The sequence below is a fragment of the Chlamydotis macqueenii genome, chromosome 6 (genome assembly GCF_036417535.1).
Source record: "Chlamydotis macqueenii isolate bChlMac1 chromosome 6, bChlMac1.mat, whole genome shotgun sequence".
NCBI lineage: Eukaryota > Metazoa > Chordata > Aves > Otidiformes > Otididae > Chlamydotis > Chlamydotis macqueenii.
Window position 1 is genome coordinate 10,311,537 of NC_141561.1, and position 26,144 is coordinate 10,337,680.

A 26,144-nucleotide genomic window follows, 5' to 3' on the forward strand; every position below is an offset into this window, starting at 1 on the left:
TGCAAAACCAGGTTTATTTGATTTGGGAGGGATGGGGCAGTGGAACAGGGTGAAGAAATTGCCATGATACTAACTGCTATGATCCGAGGCTTTCATTTCTAGACTGCTGCTTTGGTTCTAAAACTAACTGATGTCCTCCAGTTGGACGGACACAAATACATGCATAAAGCCAAAGGTGTGACCTTAAAGTAGTGTGACAGACAGATACCACACCTTCCATTTTAAAAATCTCAGTTCACTGAAGAAAAGGGGCTTCCCAAACTGGCCTTAAAGAATACGTTCCCTGGGCTTCAGGTTAGAAAGCAGAATTAAACCTTCTCAAGATGTGAAATGAGAACAGATAACAATAGTTCTTACAGTGATTGCTGACATTCCTGGTACACAACACTAAGTCACTTGCCAGAGATCAGAAATGGAAATACAAAGGTAAGTTCTTATATCAATCTGTCATACCGAGCTCCTGAATGTATTCACTACCAACTGAATCTCACACTCTTCTGGCTAGCTGCTCTCCACTGCAAAGGAGAGAATCTATTCCTATCAGACAGACGATGCTAGCAAACAAAATTTACAATCCATATCTCATCAAAAATACCCTATCTACAGGAAGATGACAGCTCTCTCCCCCACTGCATCACCAGCCCAAACACCCACCTTGGCTCTCAGCTATCTACCAGGCATGCCATGCTTCAAGATAAGGTCCTGGTCCCCAGCAAAGCAGAACTGGGTGCTGTGCAGAACAAAGAGAACGGAGAATAACACCTCCTAACAAGCTGCACCACTATGCTGGCTGCACCCATGCGCACAGTAGTCTCCCCCTGCAGACAGCACAAGACTTCACAGCTGCAATCTCCCATGCATCACCTCTGGATTGTGAATGGTTACTGAGAGCTATAGCAATAGTTTGGAATCAGTAAGCAGTTCTCATACACAGCAAGCTGTGGTAAGCTCCTAGCGTGACACCAGTGCTACGAGGCTAGAAGAAAGGAACTAAAGCAGCAACCCAAAACAGAAGGAAGGAAGAATTTTGGTCACCTAGGCTCTACCTGTCACTTAACTTCCTTCTCTTTGATAGTGTCCCTGGCATCTGCAAGCTGCTGCTAGAAAAGTGATAGGAATCTCAGCAGAAATCTCCATTGCACCTTGTCCTTGTCCAACAATTCAAATTTACCCTTTTAACCAGGCAGCATCGATGCACACTTCAATCACTGACAGCATAAAGCTGTGCACAGTGCTTGGGTTTCGGCTCTGCAACTCATATCCCATCTCAGCTCATCGCAGCTCAGAAAGCATGGCCCAGGGAACGCAGGGCCAGGTTCTCCTCAGCCCTTGCACTACATGGAAGAAATAGTAGGAGCTTAGGGTCAGAAGCATGGAGGATACATTTGTTGCATGTTTAAGCTGTATTGCTGAAGATGTTTTGCTCTGCTTTGTGTGTGTGTCTGTTCTGGGTGGCTTTCCTTGTGTTTAAAAAAAAAAAAAAAGGCATACTTAAAGCCTACCTTACAAAACCTCAGCAAATTAACATTGATCTTTTCCAGACAATTCTTCAAATTAATGTTCTGCAAATGCCTCCTCACAGCATGCAAAGGTTTAGATACGCTGGAACCGGCTCCGCAAAGGATGCTCTCTAACAAGAGGACTTTAAGCGCTGATACCAGTTCAATTTGCCACTTCTTGATTTTAATATAAAAAGAAATACTCTCTGCAAGGAAGGATTCAGCTTTCATCACCAGAACTTTAGTACAGACTTTGCAGGCTAAACCAATTCACAGATAAGCACTTTTTATAAACATTACATATTTATTGGCTTACATAGGTTCTGGAGAATGAAAGAACAGGCTGTGCTGACATCTGGTGGCTTTCTCTGCAGACAGTTTATGACAATAGGTTTTGGCTTTGCGCTGGACTTTTTTTTTTTTTTTTGCATTCCCATTGTAACTTCTCTCGTTTCCTACCAAGATACGAAGTATTATGATAAAAGCATTTCTGTTTCCACTGACCAGTGGACAGTGTTGTCCTATGCAAGTCCTCCTGTAAAGCAACAAAGCATCCTTTGTTGTGCACTATTACCAACAGTGTAGGAAAGGTCTCCTCTCTATTTCTCCAAATAATGTACATTCACTGCCACAGGAAACGCTGCTGTTGCATATCAGATGATGTGCAAATCTAACCATTAAAGCGCTGCAAATCAGCAGAGGTGGCAACAAGAAGAAAAGGGAAGTGGCTGGGAAAACATGCAAAGGAGTGTCTGTGTCTCTAACTCAACAAGAAAGGTAGTAGGAAAAAGTCAATATCCTGATAACATGAAAAGTAGCAAAGCTGTCTACTGGGCATTGTTGCTTGACACATTAATCGTTTGCAAATCTGTGCCAAGTGGTACTATGAAAAGGAAGTAATGCAGGGAGGATCGGGTGCCAACCAGCAAGCGGCGGAGCTCAGTCTAAACAATAAGCAAAAGTGTGCACTTGCCTTAAGCATTTGTAATGCCTCCAGCCGGCTGAAGCTCCTCTGAAGCCAGGATCATGCCAGTCATATGAGACAGAGAACAAACGAGTATCGCATGTTCTGTTTTCTCAGTCTTCTCTGAAAATCTCTGAAATCTCTGGACAGTCAGGATTTCTGCAGTTATTAGCTTGCAAGGACAGGACCCACGGATGTCCTGTCACGGCTGTGGTAACTCTTGGGCTGTTACTTGCAAGCTTGTTTTTAAGTAAAGAATCCGTCAGAGGATGTGCTGAATACTCCCAGGGAGTGAAAGAGAAACACCACAGCCTACAACTTATCTCCAGATCACCTCTAAGGCAGAATGTTTACATCAGATAAAGCAGTTCCCTAACTTTAAAGGTGGTGCATATCAGATCTTGATGACTTGTCAACACTTAACTCAGCTAGAGCCATGTCAGCAGTTTTCTTAGCTCTTGCTTCTTCAAGAGGCAACGTAACTACCGCTGGACAGAAAAATACACAAAAATTGTCATGTGCAAAAAGCATAACATGACAGAGCCAGAAAAAGCAAGATGCCTATTCCATCACTTTATGAGTTCAATTCCAAAAATGAGTAAAAATGCACCATTTTCATACCTTTAGTGGTATAAAAAGCAGCACTACTCCAGTATTTCTGTGCCAGGAGTGTTGCGCATTCAAGATTTTGTGTGTTTATTCAGTTACACTATTACTTCTTCTTCATGGTACCTCCTTCCCTAATTTCCCCTCTTCTCCTTCAGTAGCTATTCTTCCACACCTCCTAACCAAAACTCTAGTCTCTCTGAAGCGATTTTCTTTCTCCAGCACCCAAGCCCACACACTCCCCCTGGCTTGCAGTTTGCCTGCCTTTCCCTGCTACAGTGCAATAACCTTAGTAGCTGCATCTTATTTCAGCGTCCACTTTGGATGCTGTTCTTTTTGTTTAAAAAAAAAAAAGGCTAGTGAAAGGCTCCAAGGACAGTATACAGAAAGAAGAATCCTTATTAACCCCAGGATGTCTAAGAACACTAGCAAAGCTGTATGATTTACCCTACTGCACATTATGCAGAAGCTACATTTGATTAACAGTAAGTGTAAACCAGTGCAGTTCATTATCTCTGCCAGGTTAACAAATCATGGTGCCAACTTTGTAGGTGGTTTCCTTCAATAGAAAGAGAATTTCACAACAACATGGGCAAAGACGCCTCAGACTTTAGCAATTTATTACCCGGTGTTCACAGATTTCATTCAGTACTCAGTGATCCTGGGATCAAACCCACTTTGAGACGAGGCTTTACCACACCCCACTGAAAAATGCTGCAGCAGCATCTATCTTAACAAGTTCTCAGTTATTATCTATGGTTTTGTGGGGTTTATTTGAAAGAACCATTATTAAAGGTCCAATTTAAAAAAAAAAACACAGTAGAAAAACACTTCAAGAAGAATCCAGTTTAGAAGTATGGCCATTGAGAGCATTACAAAAGGCTCTACTGTGCTGCTGCAGAAAGGAGCCAACCAAGTGCCATTGCCAAACTGAGCTCACAAAGCAGTAGCTTAACTCTTCCTTTGGAAAGAGAAGCTAATCTGGAGTGCCAGACACATCATTCTGGAATATTTGCATGAAAACATTTACCATTTTCTTGTTGATGTAGAAGTGCTCTTTCACTGTGCCACACTCGATGTGGCACTGAAGGTTTGTAACTGTACTAGCCCAGAAAGGACAATTGTTACAATTTAGTGGCTCTTTCAAACATAAATGCCTTAGAGAAAAGGGATCACAGAAACAATCCAAATCTGTCTGAGAGGGCTGGAAGCCAAATTCAAATCCCCAGAGCAAGAGGAAGAGAATGACAATGTTTGCTCAGTCTGAGAGCCTGCGTGTGCTGACGGACATCATCTAGAAGCCTTGGTGGGACAGTCTGAGACATTGATCTCCCCAGTATGCCATTTACTTCTTACAAAGTTACAAACATGACAGACTGGGTAAGAAGGTAGCTGAGACACGGGCCCATGTTTGAGGAGCAGATGCCAGCAACAGAAAGGCGGCCTGGACAGAACAAGCAGAGAAGTGGTAAGTTCTCCCCACAAATTCATCAGAGCATGTATAAGAGCGCCTAAATCCTAAGAGAACACAGGTGACTTCAGTGACACAGGACTCCTCCTTACAAGATAAAGATACAATCATCACCCTTTTAATCATAGATGACAAAATGGTAGACTGCTGTCACATGAGAATAAAACTGCTGGAAGCAAAGCTGTTGGTGAGTAACACCAGCTACCGAAACCAGCCTAAACCAAAGAGTTGTCAGGAAGGATAAAGAAAATGAAGTGAGAACAATACATAGAGGTTTCTTTGGCCCTACATCTAAAGCAAAGGGAACCTATATTTAGATACTTTGGAAATCGCACATCTGCTTTCACTATCACACGTCAATTAAAAAAAAAATCATCAAAGCTCTCAGAAACAGTAAGCTTACTTCTCTGGAAAGTCTCTTGTGGAAATGGTGTTGTCAGCTCTCACCCAGAGCTGAGGGTAGATGTGTGGCTCTAAAGCAATTGCACATGAGGTCTCATTTAATTTAGCAGAGCCTATGCGCAGAAAGTCTGCTAAGGCAGAGAGCCAGCATCACTTCTGCTTCAGTGAAGAGAGGTTTAAAGGCACCGTATCCCGTCCTGGTACCCCCTAAAAAGTAGTTTCATAAGCAGTATCTAGCTAAAGGTACTTCATTGAATGCATGATTATTTTTTCTTATTCTTGATTTGGTTAATGTAGTAGGACAGCCTGGAATTACTAAGAACTAACATAGTCACAGAGTATTTGGCTCTTGGAAAGCAGGAAAGAATAAATACCAGTCTTGAAGACATGTGGCTCACAGAGTGGGGCTCTCTTCGCAAAAATGCAATAATTCAGGTCTTATTCTTAAAACCAAAACCATGAGCTTTCATTCCATTTGGAAAAATGCCCAGTTCCTACTTAGGGACAGTGATGTCCTGGCAGAACCCAGGTTGCTACCTCTTACATGAAGGTGTCTCCATGAAGTAAAGCTAGAAACAGGCGAGCTGGTCTTTGAACACAAAAGCCTCCCAACAGCCGTTTGTCCCTTTCAGCATGCTAAAGGGGGCTGGAAGAGAGTATAAAGGAAAGCATCCACCAGTGAAGAGCATGAAACACTTGCCAGTCCGCACCACTTGAACAAAAGAGACCTAACATAAAATGAGAGAAGTAAAGCTATGACTTGAAACGGAGAGATTTTCTTCTCAAACTCTCTACAATATCCAGTGATTTGGTCACGTTTCCATTTTCATTAGAAGTTAGTACCGTGATGGAATCTTACTGTGCAATGTATAATCTCCATATGTAGCTAGTGTCTGCTGTAGGCTCTCACCAAGAACGTGTGTCACAGGTCAGAGATTGTTTGCACTGCCTGCATCGGAAGAGGCAAGCAAAGGAAAAAGAAAAAAAAGTAATTTCTGTCCCTCAGTTTTCCTTCTCTCAGTCTTAGCATATTGACAGAAATTAGTTTCTATAGGAAGGGAATTGCACTGTTTGCAAAGCAATCCTCTAGGATTTATTGATCTTTAAGAAAAATCTCATTAAGCAGAATAACAAAAATGTACAACAGGTATGGGAAAACAAAACAATCTCTTGGGATCTTCACCAGGCCGAAACAGGATTAGCTTTGTAGTTTCTGTAATCTTCCTCACAGAAGAATGCTAATTCGGTCTCATTTGCTAGAACAAATAAAAAATTAAATATTTAGCACACCAGTAAATTAAGCACCCAACAGCCAGCTATTTAGAATTTTCAAAGACAATTGGCAACTTTTTGGTCAAAGACAATTACAAATCACCACACACTTTTTTTTCCCCTTCATATTTTTGCAAAAAAAGATTCCAGTATTAAAGACGTTGTTGAACCTTGTTAAAAAGAAAAAAAAAAACCACACAAAAAATTCAAGAACCTGAATATATAGAAGTAAATACGCACACAAGACCCCTCAAGATTTGTTTAACACAGCCTTCAGAATTGTTTGTATAAGCATTCAGCAAATTAAGCAATTGTATTTCTAACGCCTTCAAAAGCTAGAAAAATAAAGAAGCATGATTTTCTCTTTTTTTTTGTTCATTTTTCTGTCAGGAAAGGGAAAAAGAAACTATTTTTTCCATTAAATTAGCCTGTAGGTATAATAATTTAATACTTAGAGGATCAGTAGAATATTTTACAGATCACTTTACATTCTCCCTCATGACCCATCAAAATATGTGTCTGAAGAAGTTAATTTTTTGCCCTGCTGATGATTAATTCATGAGGCTTCAACAATATGCAAAGTGAAAGACACAAATTGGCTTCTCCAGCAATACCTTCAAATACCTCTAATTATTCACAGGGGATATGGCAGAGCTAAAGGACCCACAAAGGTTCAGAGCAGTCACAATTCTTTCAACCCAGTAGGTCAAGGACTTCCTCTTCTAAAACAATAAGTCAGCAACATTACTAATTCAGAACAGAGACAAATCTGATGGAAAGCCCTCACAATTATTAAACATGGAATTCTTTAAGGTGCTGAGCCAATAAGTTCCACATTCATTTTTTAAATTAAACCTGAAGTTAATGAAGTCTGCCTGTCTTGTAAAAAAGAAAAAAAAGGAGCAGAGGGGTTTTAGAATCTCAACTAGAAAACAGACAAGACTGTTTGCAATGAATACTGAACACTTTATTAACATACACCCTGCTTTTAAAAAAACAGGCAAGTATTAACTTTGCTGACTAGATAATAATTGTAATAATAATCACTACCACAGAGGCTTTCCTGAAAATACTTATCTAATGTCCTCATAATTTATAAGTCTCTAGCTCAACCCTGTAAAGTGCCAAGGGCAATCTACTGCAGCTTAGAAAGATGTTCTGTGTGTCTCAGAATTTCTTGGATTTTCTAATAGCAATTCCCTGTTTCATTCTAGTAAATCTCATCCAGAATAGATATTGGAAGAATGCAGTATGTCAATAGGAGACTTGAAATCTTCTTACTGATTTAAGTGAAACTGTACAAAATGAGGACTAGTGGTATATGCTATCATACATCACTTTTTTGCTTTACTCTTTTTCACTTCTTTGTTGAAGAAGGAGGACTTCTGCTGTAGTAACAAAGATCTCACTTCTAACTTAGCTAATTTTCATATCAAGATACACTGGAATGTCTCAAAATTCAAAATGGTATAATGGCATGGTGCATTTTACAAAGCAGGAGTTTTCCTTTACTATCACAAATACGCACGATATGCTAGTGACTAACTGCTGTTAACTATTCTGAAAAAAAAATTAAAAGCAGCTTTAAATTGTTTTCTGCCCTGAATAAGCCACCCCTCTCTTTGTATAGAGACACAGAACAGGCTGGTCTATTCCCATTTCCTTTCACTATAACATTTACTCTGATGTTTTGATATCTTTTTCAAGATCACATCCAACTGTTTCACTGCTGAAGCCTCCAAGCTAGTTTCAAAGATGGATAATACATACCAATATTTATCAATACCTTTATCAAAGAAGGCAGCTCTGAACAATTTAATTTCTAATTCAACATTTGGCACTGTCATCAGTCCCTCTCCTGAATTGCATTGCCTCTTATGCTTTAGGTAGATAAAAATCATGCTTAAATGAATCTTCTGCTAAGTAAATTACAAATCTATAAGACCTGAGTGCCAGTAATCCTCCTTCCTGAGGAACCTTTTTTTTTCCCTTCCAGATAAAAAGACCTATTTTGTTACAAAGAGCCAGAGAATAACTATAATTCATATTACAGGAACACCCAAAGACCTTTAGGAAAGGTATACTGAGGCCAGTTGCAGTGCACCCCAGAGAAAACCATTAAAGGGACATCCCAAGTCACTTAAAACCAGAAAGTAAATGGCAGGAAACAAAAGAGCCCAGAAACCTATGAGAAAGAAATCCTATTCACTAGCTGGGGAGCGATCAGAGGGCACCAGGAACAGGAGGGAGTTTTCTCTGCGACACCCCTGCACTTAGAGCACAGGCAGTTATGCGTTCCAGCGAGGCAAATCGGATTCAAATGAGTGAATGTCCATATCAAGGTGGAATGCAACTACATCCCTTAAGTACTCTGCTGCCACAAAGTCATTCAGCCACGTTTATGAGAAGCCCAAAGGACATCCAGGGACCATCAATTTTATCATGACAGTCATTTCTTTACATTATTACTAAAAGACATGCCCTATATGTAGTCCCCTGTCAAAACGTGAGAAATCAGGTCAAGTTTCAACTCTTTGCTATGTTCAGCACATTCTCTAAATGATACTGCTTGAGCTTTCCTGAGCAATCTGGCTATCAGGCACTCTATGCTGCACATTAAACAAATCTAGTCTTATTTCATTATTCTGTGCTGGTTCCACTACTTACATTTCTAACCAAAACATCAGTTTAAATGTTACTGATAAGACTAAGCAGACACGGTACTAATAACCTACCTGTCAATCATTTAAAATTACTCTCAGCAGAATTATAAGCATACCCTCTAAAAATCACAATTTGCATTCTGAACATTTGGAGTGCAGATACCTGCTGCCCTCAGTTCAATGATTTGAATGTACATTATCCCCCCTCTTCTTCCCTGAATAATTATCAAGTAGTGTAAAGAGCATGAGGAATAGCATTTACTTTTCAGCAGGCTATCCAAACATAATCAACCAGTTATCAGTTTAATAACAACCACAATGAACAGCACCTTCAGTCAATACAAATGTACTCCTACCTACTCCAGCTGCTTTCAGCGTACTGTCTTCTTTCAAAATCAGTTTGTCATCATCTTCCAAACTCACTACAAGTTCACCAGTCTACAAATCAGAGAACCAGAATACAAAGATAAGAGTAAGAATTTAGCGAGTGTCTCTGCCCCAGTCTTGTTTCACAGTGCAGAGATCTGCCTTCATTAAAGCATGTGAAAGGGGAAGAATACAGCTAATAATCATACCTTAGATTTGTGTGCCTGGTGAATAATCTTCATTGTATCTGAAAGAAAAGACAATGTTTTCCTAAAATAAGGCTTAATAGGCAGGTAACACTGAAAGCTGTACTGGGGGAAGGAGAGACAAACAAAGGGGTAAGGATCAAAATCTTTTATTAAGAATCATTTGTGTATTCAGTCTAAAAGAGGAGAAAACATCTTAATTTCCCAGTCCTGCAGCCACAGTCTTAAACCAGTCAATCCAGCATTAAGGTACCACATCCTACTGGGCTTCTGTCTGCTGGCTGAATTTACAATAAGTAACTAATGACCATCCCAATAACCAGTCAAAACACATCATTTTAAATGCCAGTTAGGGTGTTTTAACCTAACAGGTTTTACACATGCAACTGGGGCAGGACAAACAGCATTTATGCACTGTCAACTACTATAGTTAAATTGATAGGCAGCAAGTGATTAAGACACAGTAACCTGACCATTTCAGATCCTTCCTTGAAATTTTCTTTCTCAGGAAGAAAGCACTCACGTAGAAATTTTGTTAAAGCAAGTCCATTTTCCATGAGCACGTACAGCCTCTCCTCTTTTTACTGCCATACCCTCTTCAGTAATATTTACCTCCAATATGTTTGTGCAGTGTAGCACTTTAAGAAATTATGCTATACAAAAAAAAAATATCACTTTCCTCTGGCAATGGGGGGAGGGCTTTGTTAACAGAAGGGGAAAACAGAGGAAAATCATGTGGTCACTAAAGCAACCAGATGGGTGCAAAGATCCAGAGTGAATGGAAGTCAGAAGGTGCCCGTGCAGCACAAAAGAAAAAAAATTAAAAAAAAAAAAAACAAAAATAAACTCCAAAGCCTCTGTGTTTGAAGAAATTTAGAATAACACATCAAACCCTTAGCAGCAAAGAAGCAAAAACCAGTTCTCTTTGTCTGCTCATTTTCTGTTCTAGTCTGGTTTTGTGTGTTAACTGAACGCTACATGTTGAAATAGTCTGGTAAGAAAAGGATGCAAGAAATTTAAATATAGGCCAAAACAACTTTCAAACTACTGAGAGCAAGTATTCAGATGTTCAGAATAACAGAGATAACATTCCCATTCAGAAGTTTGCTTCCATACCACTCTAGCCCATTTTGAATGTTTTATTTAAAACATTACAGAAGGTGAAAACTACTCAGTATTCCCACTGCAGAGGTGACTGAAAAGGTAGCCTTCGTATGCTGTGTCTTTAACATGTGTCTTGCTTCTAATGCTGAAATTAGTAATTGCAATATTAGAAGCAAGACACATCATAAATTGCAGTTCCTGGATCCATCTTGCATAGAAGCATTGCAAAAAGACCAAGCAATCACAGCAAAAACATACTGCAACCATGAAACCTTTCTACCACAGCAAATACAATCCAGCCTCTGCCTGTTAGTTTTAAGCTTCTCCATCTACTTTGTCAAATCTCCTTTTCTCTAGACTTTGCCCAGTCATTCTCTGAACTATTGTCTCAATTTTATTTCCTCACAACTCCACCACTGGCATCCAGCAGTTTACCGTGTCTTTATCCAAGCTATTAAATGGTTTCCCTAACTCCGTTACAGAGATCAAACTACAGTCTTGTCACATTCTAGCTAAAAAGCCTTCTCAACTGCCTTCTCTATTTCATCCCAATTTAGTCCCACATTCAATTATATTTTTACCTTTCCTTTTCTGGTAATAGATCTTCCATGACAACAGATAAGAAATCACTTTCTAAGTCTGATTCTGTGACGTTCCTACCATATTGCTCCACATTCATAGAGGGAGGGGCAGAAATAATTGAGAAGCAGCTTATAAGACAAGTTGGCACCCAGAATGCCATCATCAGTGAAAAGATGGCAATGACAGGGTAGGAAGATGAGAAGATTGACTGAGGAGAGTTCTAGACCAAGGACAAGAACGATGTGTACAAAGAAAGGAAGAGAAAATGAAAGTCATAAGCTTTGAGATGTGAGTTAGAGCACCAAGTCAAGAGGAAAAATGTCATGGCATTATATATGATGTTGAGGGAACAAAGTGGTGCTGGATTCTGGAGAGAAGGAAGCTGAAGTAGGCACAAGGTGAGACAGCCAGGTCCAACTGAGATTTCTGGCACTCCCAAACAAAGCAGAAGGAAAAATCTGACTCTTACTAGCACTGTTCTTACAGAAGTCTCACTGCTGTTTCATCACCAAAATACAAGAAAGACAGTTGAGTACACAAGACACGCCAAAAACATGAACCTGGATGATTCACAGCTTGAGGGGAAGGTGAGGAACTTGGCTTTGAAATTTTCTGTGTGAAAATTTCCACACAGCTAGCACCATCCCACTAAAAGTAGGCCCCCACTAACTGGTGTAACAGGTTTTAAAGTTCTGCAGTGTTTATCACCCACGTTATGCTCAGTCCTACACAGCACAATCAGGTGCTCAGCCACAACATATGCCTTGGGAAAAACTACACCAATGCTCTAAGTGATGAAAGAACTAGCAGCAGGGATAGGCAGCACCAGGAATACAAGTGATAGCAGCAGTCCTAGACAGGAGACTCTCATCTAGCCAAAGCCACAGACATTAGGAGGAAGAAGGGCACCTCCAAATTCAAACTTACAGTTACTTAGATTTTAAGACCTTAAATAATGTATTAAAAATCATAGAATCATAGAATGGTTTGGGTTGGAAGGGACCATTTAAAGATTACTGAGTTCCAACCCCCCTGCCCTGGGCAGGGACACCTTCCCCTAGACCAGGTCACTCAAAGCCCCATCCAACCTGGCCTTGCACACTTCCAGGGATGGGACATCCACAGCTTCTCCAGGCAACCTGTTCCAGTGCCTCACCACCCTCAAAGTAAACAATTTCTTCTTTATATCTAATCTAAATCTGCCTTCTTTCAGTTTAAAGCCATTACCCCCTGTCCTATCCCTACATGCCTTTGTCAGAAGTCCCTCTCCAGCTTTCTTGGTAGTCCACTGTTACAAACTAGAAGGCTGCTTTAAGGTCTCCTCGGAGCCTTTTCTTCTCCAGGCTGAAGAACCCAGCTGTATAAATGATAACATATAAAATAATAAATAAATAATTACAACGTTCAAGTCCTTGCCACTGATGTTTCATAAATCTTAATCCGTAACTTATCTTCTGCTTTCATTTTGCACAATCTGTTTTACCATCAGCAGGAACACAGAATTAAATGCTTGGCCTTTTTTTTTTTTTTTTCTAATAGGCAAATAGAGTCTATTGCCATTCACATGTATTAGGTAGGTTCCTCGTTTGATTCTTTGAACTGCTGTAGAGGGAGGAGTTTGTCATCTCCAAGAACATAGGAGACAGAGGATCACTTGCAGCAACCCTCCAAGGGAACTTTCAGAATTGCCAAGTTTAGGAAAAGATATGTTACTGACATCCGAGTTAACAAACTCCAAGAAAGGAAGTAATTTAGTCTATTTTGAAAGTATATTCTGTCCCAAATAGATTAATGGCACATGTTCATGCCAATCTTCACAAAAAGGAAATAGACACATAGCTTTACATTAAAGGATAGAGTCAGCCTAAATTTCATACCAGGCTATTTCACTCAGTCAGCTTGTATTTAAGAGCTTTCACATCTACTTTGAGAAAAGTTCCCCTGCTTATCTTGTATTGTGTAAATTATTTAAGTATAGAAATCTTAATCACTGTCCATTTACTGCACTCAGCTCCCACTTCACCATCCTTTCTGACTTCACGGTTAGTAGATACTGAAATACATAAGCACAGAGAGAACTAAAATTTCAAAGGGTCTAAGATCACACAGAGCTCACTAGAGTAAAAAACAGAGTTAAAAGGCACTTTAAAAAGTAATAAAAAATTAATACCAAAAGCCATCAGTATCAATTAGCAAATAATGATAACATGCAGCCTAATTCAAAGATTAAGATAGAACTTCAAAATAATGGTCAAGTTCTGTAGACATGATCCCAGTGGCATTACCCCAGCTACACGAGCTGGACGGAGTTGCAAATGTAGGCAGGCACTGCCATCAGCATGAGTATTCTACAGCAGCTGTATTTTAAATTGTATCAAAACTGGTATAAAAGATTATGTCTGCATTTTACAGCAATCAAAGCAAGAAAAGAAAAAAACACACCTACCATACTTGTAATTTTTAAAAGGAGGAGGAAGTCCTGTTCTTGAAGGCACATCTATTAAAATAAAAGCACCAAGTTAAAACAAAGTTATCTTTTTTATTTCCAATATTTTATTTTCCATTATTGTGCAATGCATCCTGGACATCCTTTACATCAAAACAGATCTGCAACACAGGAGACTTGTTTGAGCATAAAATACAAAACCGCAACCTTTGGCTCAGATTCTGCCGTTACCCGTATCTGATTAACTTTATCTGGGCATGAAGTCCCTCTGAACAAAATGACCCATGAGGACAGAGAGTCAATGCAACTAGGATATGACCATGGAAGTCTGATCCTTCAGAAATCTGCCAGGAACATCCTGTTAATGGTTTGCACAGCATCTCTCTCTACCTTACATAAACAGCTGACAACTGTCATTCACAACCGAATTGTTCAGTAAGCACAGGCATGTGAACCAGCCACAAAAAAAGGAAGCCAAACTGTAGAAAATTAACTCTTTAGCCACACGCGGGACAACGCTCAAGTAACTGCAAGAGCCAGTGTTCCCAGAGACACCCAGGGATTTAACCAGGGCTTTGAAAGGCCCAGACACCTGCAGGGTGGCTGAAACCATAATTTCATCAGTAGTTTAACAATTTATCTCAAATTTCCCCTTCAAAACAGACTACAGTAAGAAAAGAACATGGCTGTTCCTGGAACAGCACTATCCACCTGTGGAATGAGGTTCCAAAAAGTCTTGTTCAAGACACTAGCTTTGAGCTGCAATACCGCACACATCAAAAGCAAGTTTCTTAGCATTATTTTTTACTTTATTCTTCATAACAGCAGCTGTACTGTATGTTCTGAAAGTGCTTGTAGTTTTCTAAAAGCATCCTAAGATCTTACCATGTCAACCACTGTCTACAAGCATGGAAGTTGCTGAAAACACAGTACAGCTGTAAGGCCCAGGGCAATGTCCTAGGAGTTGCTCAAATGTTATCAGCTAAAACAGTTTGAGACTTGTTTAAGCTGACTTAATGAAAAAAAAAAAAATCAAATGATGTTATTCTGTACCCTTTGAATGTCTCCATTTGGTGTGTAGAAACACACCTGCAAGAGTAGGGTAACACCCTAACTACTGAGTCGCTGTGTGGGCTGGTCTGCATTAATTAACTGTGAGACATACTGTCACTTTCAACCAGGCTTCTAAAACATAAAGCCCAGAGTTGAGTAAATCTGCACCACAAAGCTCAAGTTGGAGACAGAAACTCAGAAGCAAACATGCACAGTGTCAAAAACAATATTTCAAGATCCTCTCTTCTCACAAATAGCAAACAGACTTGCGTTCCCACATTCCACATATTGGTGTAGTTCCTATGGATCTCTCTAAATTCTATTAATTTACTCCTGTTAATTTATGAATAGCTGCCTGACAGCACCACTCAAGGAGCCTGAGGCGCTGAGCCAAATGCAGAAATCCCCTCATCTCTTTTTGACTAAACGTGGGGATTTGGGCAGGGGGAGCAGTCTTCCCAAATTTAGGCATGGCAAACTGACCATGGAAGCTCTTATTAACTCCAGACCTCTCAGCCAAGGGAGGAGAGCGCACAGGGGATGTCAACACAAATCTGGCATCACTAACAAAGCTGCAGAATTCCCATTCATTTGCTCCCCTCTTGTGCAGGGACGGCAACACATGGGACTGAAACGAATTAATAAGACAATCGCCCCTTACCCTTCCGCACAAAATTAATGAATTGCTTTACTGTCTGATCCAAGTTAACTCCATGATACACCACAGGTCTGAAGTTCCGGTGTTCAAAAGAGCGAACAAGACGGACTGTGATGGTTGAGCTTTCTGCTGACATGAGAATTAATTCTGAATAACCTGGAAAACATCAGAGAGAGGAATTATTGCCTTTCCTCTGTGTACAAGCACAGCTAGAAAACAAGGCGCAGGCGGGCCTCATGCAAAGATTAAAAAATGGAAAGAAATTCAATAGCATTATGTCTTTCAGGACTTCACTTTTAGTATTTCTCCAGAAGCAGTAACAGGATCCCAAAACAAACAGGTTACCTAGGATATCATTGATACTGCACACCACATAGTCTGGTATTTGTACCTGTGCTGTGTATTACAGCACCAGACTCCATATTAAATAGACAAAAACGTTCTGGATAAATGCAAGTATGTTGTTTGGGTTTTAAGTGACTGAAGACTACCTGCTGGGTGAGTAACCTTGTGCTCTAAAAGAATGTACTAACGTGAACAAAACCAAAACCTTTTTAATACACTTATGTTGTAGAGAGCATAATACCCTGAAAAATGCCTAAGCTCTTACACAACGCTGATTTTCACCTCCCTACAGAAAGTGGAAAAACCTCCCCCGCATGCACATGCAAATAATTGTCCCGGTATACTACAGCATAATTAAGGGCTTTAATGTAATTTGTAATAGTAGGTCTCTAGAATGGCTCTACAGAGCTTTTACCACTTTTAACAGAGAGCAGAGCCTACAATGGAATTGCCTCACCAAGCCGAGCCCCTCTCCAAACAAGCCTACGCATTGTTCTGTTGGGTTCTTTCTCTCCACAGGAAAATGAGCTATTTCCTACCTTGGTACCCTTCTCTATTTTTGGTGCTGGGTATTCCTCAACAACCTTGCTTTCTGGTCACACGCTAAACCGCTGTGGCTGCTGCAGCAATGAACAAAGACTGCAAAGTGCTGCAACATCAGTCAGGGGCACAAGACGACCTCTGCATCTCCTATCCTTTGGCAGCCATTTCAGTCACCGCTTCCAGTCCTGCAAGGGATTTTCTCACCTATTCATCCCTTCATGTTGGTTTTATTGTGTGGCCTTTTTTTTTGCCTTTTTTTTTTTGCTGGTGAGGGGAGATTATTTAAGCACCCTGCCATTATGCAGGTATCCAGATACCTGCCACTTTCTGCTGTATCCTGGCAAATTAAACTAGCAACATTTTCTTCAAATGCTTTCTGCAAATGGAAACACAGATCTTCTGCATCACAAGGCAACTTGCTTTTACATCCTCTTGGCTAATAAATCACAGAGCTCCGATTCCATTTTCATTGTAAATAAGCTGCGATACACAAATAAAAGATGCCAGTCAGGAAAAGCATAAGCCTCTGCATCTGAAAATAACTATATTAAACAGTGAAGACAGATATTTTCTTGATGCCATTCCACATGAAGGTCAGGATCTGGGGGGCACAGTACAGAGTAAAGAAAATGGAACAGTATTCAGTTCACTTTCTCCTGAGCAGCACGGAAAGTTGTAGAAATACAGATTTGGGAGCACGGACAATTAGAAATCGCCGATTTTCACATTTACTGCACAGACCCAGCAGGCTGGCCCACCCTATGCAGGGCTGAGGCTAGGCACGGGGGACAGCACGGCAGGCTGCCCCCAGGGCGCTGACCGGACCAGAAGCACCGATGCTCAACGCCTCTCGTAAGGAGGAACCTCCCGCGGGCCTGCCCGTCCCCGCACACGTCCCCGACACCAACCGCCCCCGCCCCGCCCGAAAGGGACCGTTAATGGCCCGTTAACGGCCCTCCGCCTTACTACCGACTCCCCTGCCGACACTTCCGGGCCTCTCGCCTCACCCCGCTTCACACCCGCCCCACCAATCACGTCCTTTCGGTGCCACCCATCGCGCCGAGGGATTGGCCGAGGGATTGGCTGCGAGACGCTGCGAGACGCCCCGTCCCCTCCCCGAGCCGGCGCGGGGCTGGGCGGTGCTTCCGGCGGCCTCGCTCCCCCAACGGCCTCGCTCCCCCAACGGCTGCCATCCCGCGCCGTCTCCGCATTGGCCCTTTGCCTGGCTTCTCCCCGCCCCCGGCCGGCGTCGATTGGCCCCGCGGTGCCCACGGCGCTGGGATTGGCCAGCAGACGCTACGGCGAGGGGTGAAACGGCAGAGAGGCTGGGGCGGTGCGGCAGACCTTAGGCGGTCGGGATCGTGTTGGGCTCGTCGCCATGTCTGAGGTACCGGCTGCGCCCCTGGGAGGGCTGTGGGCAAATGGGGCGGGTACCTCCCTTTCCCCCTCTGGCAGGGGCAGCCTGCGGGTGCTCACCCCCGCCCCACCTTGGGGCTTTCCTCTCGCCTAGGCTGCGTTTCAGAAGGCCGCTGAGGAGGTGAAGCAGCTCAAGTCCCAGCCAACGGACCAGGAGATGCTGGACATCTACAGCCACTACAAACAGGCCACCGTGGGCGACGTGAACACGGGTGGGTTACCGCCTCGATCCGGGGCGGGGGCCCTGCGCCTCCGTGGCCGGGCCCGCTGAGGCCGAGCTGGAGGCGCTTCGGGAGGCAGAGCCTCTCCCGTGTTGCGCGCCTCGCTTCGTGCAATCCCACGGTTTGGCAAAAATGACTCGGTACCGACTTGGCAGGGGTTTGTATGCAGGCAGGCGTAGGCTGACCTGATAAGGGTTTGTGCAACTTGCGGTTTTTAGATTAACCCGGCTGCAGTCGTCTAAATCGTATAGCGATGGTCTGAGAATCCTTTGTGATAGCTTTGTGCAAATACTAGATTTGGAATTTTCTGAGTAAGTAGTTACCTAGGTCATGGGATGCTGCTTTAATAAGAACACTTCTCAGTTAAGCAGGCTTTAAGAACAGGGCAAGCTATCCAAGTGTGGAATTGCAATACTTAAGTGAGGAGTGGTTAGTTAAACTGAATTAATTGCTAAAAATAATATTGGAAAGCCAAGATAGAAGCCAAAAACTATGCAGATATATGTAACAGACAAATCTTTTCTAGGAGCTGCAACTAAATTTCATGTCTTGGAAGGACTGTAGCAGAAATATCTCTGTGGGTATGCTGTGCAAAATCTCTCCTGCTACTTCTAGGCTACGCTTCTGTCACTGGCAGCTCAGCCTAGAAGGAAGTCTGTCTCTTGACCTTGCGTAAGGCTTGAGTAACTAGAATTAGAAAGGAAAAAGGTCGTTTGTTTGGAGCACTGGCCTCCTGACCCAGTTGTTGGTGAAGTTTATTGGGTGTCAATTGAACTCCCAGCTGGCAGTGAAGTGTACAGGAAATAGTAGGTATGGGTGCTTGCAGTCTCTTTTTCCCAAGATATAGGCATAATGGAAGGAGAAGAGAATTTACTTTGGTTTTAAGATACAATCCTTGTGGTGTGGCTGGACCTTAGCTTTATTAATGTTTGCCAAGGTGAAGTGGTGCTATAGAGCTGTTAATATACGAACATTTCTGTAAGTTGCTGCATTCTTGTGAAGCAACAGCTGACAGGCATTGGCTAGAAAAGCAATTCGTGTAAGAGTGAGCTAATAGGGTTCTTGTTGGAGAGAAGTGGAGCTGCCAACTAGCTCTGCAGGTCACACTGCCATGTGAGCAGTGTAAGGGTATTTTTGTGGCTGATGTACAGGATACTGTCCAGTTCCATTTGTTAGTCCTAAGAATTGTCTTTAAGAAGACAGAGAGGAAGCAAAACCAGAGGGGATTTTGTGTGAAAAATAACCATATACACATCCATATCTCATTCATTTCTTCTCTATTTGGCCACAATGTAGCCTGCAGTGAAATGAGTTAGAATTCAGAGCTTATACCTCTTGATGACAGAACAAATGAAGAGCTATATGTTAAAAACATACCATTAACTTGATGATAATGAGTTCTAAGCTGTATGCTACTAGCTTTTGTTTTCATGTAGTGGACCTTAGGCCACTTTTGCTGTACTTGAGAGCTGATGTTCTTTAATTTGATAGCTGTCACGTGACAGCAGTCTCTTTAGAAAGTACGATAAAACCAAATCACACTATTTGGTACTCTTCAGTTCAAATGCTGCTGTCTTAAGGGAACTTGACAGGTAAGATCTCTGCTGCCACTAGTAGTGTTCTGGCATGCCCCCTTGAGGTCAGCTCTTGACTACAGATTAGTAAGTAATAGCTGGAAAGATGAACCATTATATTTTACCATCGTTAAGAGCTAAATAGCTTTCAGGAAATGAGTAGGTGAAGTAATTCTACTGTTATCCTGTCTCTCTCAGAACGCCCTAGTGTGCTGGACTTGAAAGGCAAAGCAAAGTGGGATGCTTGGAATGCATTGAAAGGTGAGTTTCTGCTTAAAGAAATAAAAATGAATAAATAAAACCACAGGCAAACTAGTCAGAAAATTGTATGTGGTTCAGCAAGAAATAAGTGTTGCCTTGTAAGACAAGACTTCTAGAAATTCAAAGTGCTGTGATAATAAACTCTTGCTTTTGATTGCCTCTGCAAGGTGGAAATAATCCTGAAAAATGTAGCCTGTGTGAAAGGGAATTAAGATGCAAAATGTCCTGCTGGCCCAAGATGTTGCACAAAGGAGAGAACTGTAGCAGCAGCAGAAACTTTAATCTCTGTTTTCCAGGTCCCAGCCTAGTACCCCAGAGACTGAGCTCTCCCTCCAGTTGCTGTGTTTCTTCTAAAGCTTTCCTAACTGGAAGATGTGCAACTGGGCTCTCTGCTCTGAATGAGGAGCTGCACAAGTGATCTAATCTATGAAACTGGAATTTTTCTGGTGTTTTAAGGAGCCAGCACTACATCTAAATGCAGCCTAAGTTGACTGAATAGCTTTCCTGTAATAGTGAAAGCCGTTAATAGAACTAATATACTGTTTGGTTGCTGTTTGTACAATTGTGACTTGCTTCAAACCACTATTTTCTCATGATTGCTGAACACATTTGATTAAAACTTTAATACTAGATTCACAGCCAAGGGTCCTTCTTAGCTTCTTTGCTCTCTGGTAGTGTGCTGCTGTGTGCAGCAAGGAATTGACTTGCATGCAAAAGGTATTTTAATCTGTAAGAGGTCTCTGACTGCTTCCTGTGTTCCATCTTTCAGGAATGTCCAAAGAAGATGCAATGAAGGCATACATAGCAAAAGTGGAAGAACTAAAAGGCAAATACGGCATCTGAGGACTGGATATAGCAGACACTTGCACACCTGAAACTTGCCTTACTTCTAATACTGTGGAAAACTTGTTTCTGAGAATAACTTTAAATGCCTAGTATGTCATAGTTGGTTCTCACACCTGTAGTTCAGGGGAGGTTGTGTTCTTGCCTAATGTACTGACATGTCATAAATTCCTTCTGGGAACAAAATCTGGAACTCATTAAAGTGCATTTGTTAATTTAGCTGTTGTGATGGTCATCCCTTTGAGATTATTCTGAGCTTATCCCTTCATTGCTGTGTTGCAGCTATCAAACACGGCTCTGTAAGGTGCCAGCCAAGCTCTCTGGTCCTTGTGCCACTAGAGGGGGCTCAGTCATCTGTGTTTCCTGCAGTGCAGACTTCTGTCCAAACCAACCCGATGATATCTGATACTGCTTTGCCTCCTTTCTTGTCTAGGTAAGCAGCAACACACAAAAGCTGGAGGACCACAAAGATTATGTGAAGAGGCTGGGTCTAATGCTGTGTGTACCAAGAACAAGGTGCTTGATACTTGTTGCCCAGGGCTTTTAGAGACTTAGTCAACAACAATTGCCAAATCGTCTTTCATAAAACACTTCTTGGAGGTGTTATTCCCCAACAACTATGTTCTGTAGAAAAGGCAAATATCTGACAGCTGAATGCAAAACCTTCCCTGTGGAAAGAAAGGGTTTTGCAGACAGTGGAGGTGTTGATGCCCCTGATGCTGTGCCACTGTAAATATGAAGTACTGTGCTGCCATGCTGTGAGGTGCAGTGAGAGGGGAATGGAGTACAGAGTGGCTTAACGCTGACAGGGCTGTTCAACCAGGAAAACTTACAGTGGTCATCAGCAAAAGCTGTATTACAAAACCCACGGTTGTGACCACATCTTGTAGGCATTTAGCTATTTCTGTCTGCCTAGCATAGTCTGTTAGAGTTGCTGAGGCCAGAAAGGGAGACTTTGTCTTTAAAATGGGACATTCAACTATTCCAGTGAAGAGCATAAGAGAATGAAGTCCCAACCTGGTATGGGAATAAGGCATTCTAATCCCCGCTGTACTGGCTAGCATCTGAACAGGTGAGGGCTTCAAATCAAACTGCCTTCAGATAAGCAATTGATTTACAGAAATACATAAGGATTAAACCTATCATTACATACCTGTCTAGGTAAATACATAGTTCTGTAGTAAGTTACACAGACCTTGCAGTCTGTAGTATCTAACTTGCATTTTCTTATGCCCCTGGTAAGAGATGGAGATAACTTTACTCACATGCTATGAAAAACTATAACTTCTATCTCTGCTGCTTTTTGTGAGGAATGATTTTGGAGCTACTTGTTCACCCTTTAAAATGCGTTAGGATAAAGAAGGGTTTGCTCCCTGTTCCCAAAAGGAAAAACGTTTATTGTTCTTCTGGGTAAATAATATAAGCCTTTGGGGTTTTTTACCTCCTCTTGTATCCTTTGTTACTTATTTGAGATTGTGCTAATTACATTCACCTTGTGAAAGAGGGGTAAGAGCAGCTGTTCAGCATAAGAGATGATTTTAGCTCTTTCCCAGCCCTCAATTCTGCAGCCAGCTCCATCTTCACAGCTGTACTTTGTGAAGCATGTTATCCTTGGAGGATTCTGCCAACTTGTAGCAGAATGTAAGTCGTACTGGCAAATGCTCACACTTCTGCTCTGGTTTGCTGAAACTGATGTGCTGTGAGCATGCTGTGCTTTGCTAACATGCTTTCTTTTAAGACGGGTGTTTTCACAATTTTTGACCGCTAAAGCAGTGGATTTGGATTCTGTCTAAAGAGTGGGCTGGGATTAGCAAGTTCTATATCCTAGTCCTCATTTGGCTATATTCCCCCCGTGAGACTTAACTAATAGTTACGCTGCTGCTCTACTTTCTCATACCTGTCTGGCATTAGGAAAACATCGCTATCTACATGGTGCTTATCCCAGAGAGGACTTGGTCTTGGCCAGGCTTTTATACATTGCCTTACACTTAAAAATAATGCTGTTTGCCAGTGACAGATCTCGACCTTGAATGTCTCTATTCAGGTACTTTATTTTTACTGTAGTAACACGTGCTTCCTGCTTGCAGCTTCACCTTCCTTAGGAACATAACATCAGTTACCTTACCGTTTAGCTTGCCCTTGGCAACAAATCTCCCCTTTGGCAATCAACTGTGCATCTTGGGAGTAAGATGAAAAATTCAAGTTGTGGAAGTAAGAGCTATGCAGTGAGAGACTGCACAAAAGGCACAGAGGGAGAAGCAAAGGTACTGATGTCTGTGCACAGTGTTTGTGACAAGCAGCAGCACAAGAGTTGGCTGCACAGCCATTAACTGTGGGGGTACTGCTACTGCAGGAAGAGTACTGAAAAAGACTGGGCTGAGTCAAGGGGCTGGTTTTTTAGCAGCAGGGTGAATGTAAATTTATGGGATGTTGGGCTGTCTGAAAACATTGCTAACTTACTGACTGCATAGTGCATGCTAGTATAGAGTATGAGACTCCTGGGCTGCATAAATAATCCTTTGGCAGTAGCGATGCTAGAGCAACAGTGCTTTAAGGACATCTGCAAACAGATTTGTAGGTAGAGGTAATTGCTTTTATTAAACTAATAAAGTGGTAAAAATAGACAACCATTAACATATATAGCCTTGAGATTTGAAACAGGAGCAGCAAGCCTCAACTCAAAGTAGAACTTCGAAACCATTGCTCTGTCTGCAATAAGGTTTTCTTCATGGAGGAACAGATGTGTTTTGATGGCTGGGCAGTGCTGCAAAACAGGGGATTGTTCTGATACCTGTGCAGGGAGTTGTTGCTATTTCCTCTGTATTAGATCAAAAAAAGGCCAGCAACATCCTGATCCTTGCAGTGTCTGAGAAGGGGAAAAGACGTGTGCTGAAACAAGCCTGACATGCAGGAGGTCAGAGGCCAGCTGGCACTCAGGCTCTCGGATTTGGTTTGCTGAGTTTGCAGAGTGTGCTGGATGGAATCTGGACTTTGGATATCGCAATAATAAATGTTAACTTGCGTCTGTGATAAGACAGTGTTCCTTCTATCGCGCCCCTCCTATTAGTTCTTGCAAAGAGAAACTAGTTGATTGGCACACAGTGCAATTAGAGATAAGCTGAAAAGGCGATGTTATTTTCCTTGGGTTTTTTTTCTTGTAGATTTTGCTTGCTCTCACCAAACATATGTGAAGGTGCAACACCCCTAGCACAGATTTAACAGATCTGTATTGGTGTGTTGCTTAAGGCCTGTAACAGATTTTTCAACCCTGCAAAGTTAAATCTTCTGTTTGACTAAAGAGCATTCTGAGGCTGATTGCAGCGTGCAACTGTCTGTCAAAGTGCTTCAGTCTTCATCTGGAGTGATGCTTGTTTCACAATTCAAGTATTTTAAACTTTGCACTTATTTGACCCTGATGATACTGCTGAAAACAAATGGCAGTTGTATTTGCTGTTGTTTAAAATATTTGTTCTGCCCCCTGAGTGTCCAGAGCAAACAATATTGGGCAACACCACTTTGGTGTGGTTGGGCATTTAAGTCATCTTGAGGGATTGATTATAAATTGGGGGAGAGAAAAAAAGAAAATGTATTTTGGCTTGAATAGGTTTCTAAGTACCACAGCTGTCACCCAAAAATGGTTATGCAGTCTTCCGAATTGCCAAAACTGCTTAGAGGTAAGACAGGTTGATATTACGTAGACATCACACATTTGAGCGCGACTCACAGTAGTAAACTTGGAAGTGTAAAATAGGGCAAAAGACAGAATCTGATTCTTTCTTTTCCCCTACCCACAAGTATTTGAAGTATCTTCAGACTCAGGTAACTGGTTTATAATTAGCCAGTCTTCATCTGCTCATTTTATAATTAGCCAATCTTCATCTGCAAATAGCATCGATCCATTCTAGGTATGAGTCTGTCCTCATCCCTTGTGGAATGAGCTTGTATTTCCTCTAGAACCAGCAAATCTGTGAAAGTTAAACGCAGCTTGGCTGGGTTATTCTAGAAGAAAGAATTCTTGCGGAGCTTGGCTGCAATGGTCTTTTAATTTCCATTCACCTTTTCACCAGTGGCTACTGGATTTTTGGTTAGTCCCAGTATGCATATCTTCATTTTCCACGGTCTGCTGTTCCTAATACTTGTTAGAGCTGATTCATCTCTTACAGCCATCCTGTCATCCAGTGTAGTTTTAGAGCAGTCCTTTGATGTCTCAAGAATACCTGAAGATGTACAGAGCTGTTCTCAAAATCATTCAATTTGCCTTGCTTCTGATGTTTCAAAGCCTTCCTGTACTTTAGACTGTGGAGAAGCCATTCAAAAATCCAGTCTCGTTAATGAGCATGGGCCTGGGGAGGAACAGCAGGTTGAAATTTCTGGAGTTTGATCAGCTTATGAAAGAGGTGATATGAAAAACTGCCTGGAGGTGGAATCAGTGGCTCAATGAATCCCACCCAGTCCTTATGTTAGCAAGGATTACTGTGGCTCTAAGTACTGCCACTGCCATGAGAAGCTTCTATTGTTACGTAAAAGAGCCCAAGCACTGGGATACTGTATGATGTCTCTGCCCAGGCCCTTCTAAACCAGGGGTTTAGAATGTTCTGTTTGCAAGCCTGGATTGCCTTGGGCAGGTGATTCCACATCCTGGGAAGAATTAAAATGACATTATGTGGCTAGTACAGCCAGGGAGACACCTCGGTTTGCCTCCACCAAAGTCTGCAAGACACTGACTTGTACAGCGTTCCCCAAAAGGCTGAGATAGTGGTATGCCATCTCCTCCTGACAAACACTGCTTGATTGACTACGTTCTGAACCTGAAAGGTGGACTCACCAGTTTAACATGCTTGATATTTTAAAATTTGAGTATTTAGCTGCATTAATCTGAGTTCTGACTGAGAGATGATGTGTACATATGACAGCTGGGAAACTGAATTATTTCCCTCAGCTAACATAGTACTGAAATATGGACCCACATTTTTCCAGTAGTGCTAAAAAGGCTGAAGCTTTATTTTTTTTATACTGGGTGTGTATTTCAAAGCATCAGTTTGTTGCAATGGACAGATGTAATACTTTGAGGTATGTCCTAAGCCAGTGTAACAGTTGCCTGAGGTCCCTGAAAAGGGCTGAATCCAGAGCAGAACGAGTAAGCACCCAGTGTTGGGTCTCTGCAGTATGATGCTAATGTAGGTCCAGAAGTTGATCAGAAGTGGAAAAACAATGCTTTCCAGGATACAAAATGTATTCCTTTAAGCCTGTCCTGCTTGAAGTCTCTTCTTATTCTTGGAGTTAGTTAGGTTGGGCGGTAAAGTCAGTAATGAACTGGCACATTATCAGCGTGTTTCTAACCCAACTGTGAGTGCCTTAACAGGTACAGTTTGATTCGGATGAACGACAGGATCCTTGGTGTGAGCATTATTGCCATGTCCAGCGGCCCAGGTCTGTCGCCCACGTCCAGCAGTGGGTGGGAGAGCCTGAGGCTGCAGGGCCCCACAGTAGCCCCAGGCTGGGTGGGCACGGTCTGCCTTCCATTGGCACTGAAGAGGTGTCCGGGCAGGAGGCAAAGTGAAACCATCTGGCCCCAGAGCTTTCTCCTCTGTACATGCTTAAATACATCTCTAGGGTGAGGCTGTCCGCTTGGCTGCCGCGACCTGCAGT

At 42.0% G+C, this 26,144-nt stretch overlaps 2 protein-coding genes across 5 annotated transcripts; one reads left to right on the plus strand and one right to left on the minus strand.

Annotated features, from left to right (window-relative positions):
• Positions 1 to 6,012: 6,012 nt before the first annotated feature.
• Positions 6,013 to 17,166, minus strand: C6H2orf76 (chromosome 6 C2orf76 homolog). 4 transcript variants are annotated; one of them, XM_086751112.1, is made up of 7 exons: positions 17,147 to 17,162; positions 16,498 to 16,660; positions 15,296 to 15,448; positions 13,582 to 13,632; positions 9,453 to 9,490; positions 9,234 to 9,315; positions 6,013 to 6,198 (listed from the first exon to the last, which is right to left on the minus strand). In XM_086751112.1, exons 3-7 carry the CDS (start codon positions 15,426 to 15,428, stop codon positions 6,122 to 6,124), a joined length of 381 nt encoding a protein of 126 aa, XP_086607238.1. In that variant the 5' UTR covers positions 15,429 to 15,448; positions 16,498 to 16,660; positions 17,147 to 17,162; the 3' UTR covers positions 6,013 to 6,121. The 4 variants fall into 4 exon arrangements, with proteins under 4 accessions (XP_086607238.1, XP_086607239.1, XP_086607237.1 ...); XM_086751113.1 differs by lacking the exon at positions 16,498 to 16,660 and having other exon boundaries at positions 17,150 to 17,166; XM_086751111.1 differs by lacking the exon at positions 16,498 to 16,660 and having other exon boundaries at positions 17,147 to 17,166.
• Positions 17,167 to 17,409: 243 nt separating this feature from the next.
• DBI (diazepam binding inhibitor, acyl-CoA binding protein) lies at positions 17,410 to 20,714 on the plus strand. Its single transcript, XM_086751115.1, has 4 exons — positions 17,410 to 17,567; positions 17,691 to 17,808; positions 19,590 to 19,652; positions 20,422 to 20,714. Exons 1-4 carry the CDS (start codon positions 17,559 to 17,561, stop codon positions 20,493 to 20,495), a joined length of 264 nt encoding a protein of 87 aa, XP_086607241.1. The 5' UTR covers positions 17,410 to 17,558; the 3' UTR covers positions 20,496 to 20,714.
• Positions 20,715 to 26,144: the final 5,430 nt, after the last annotated feature.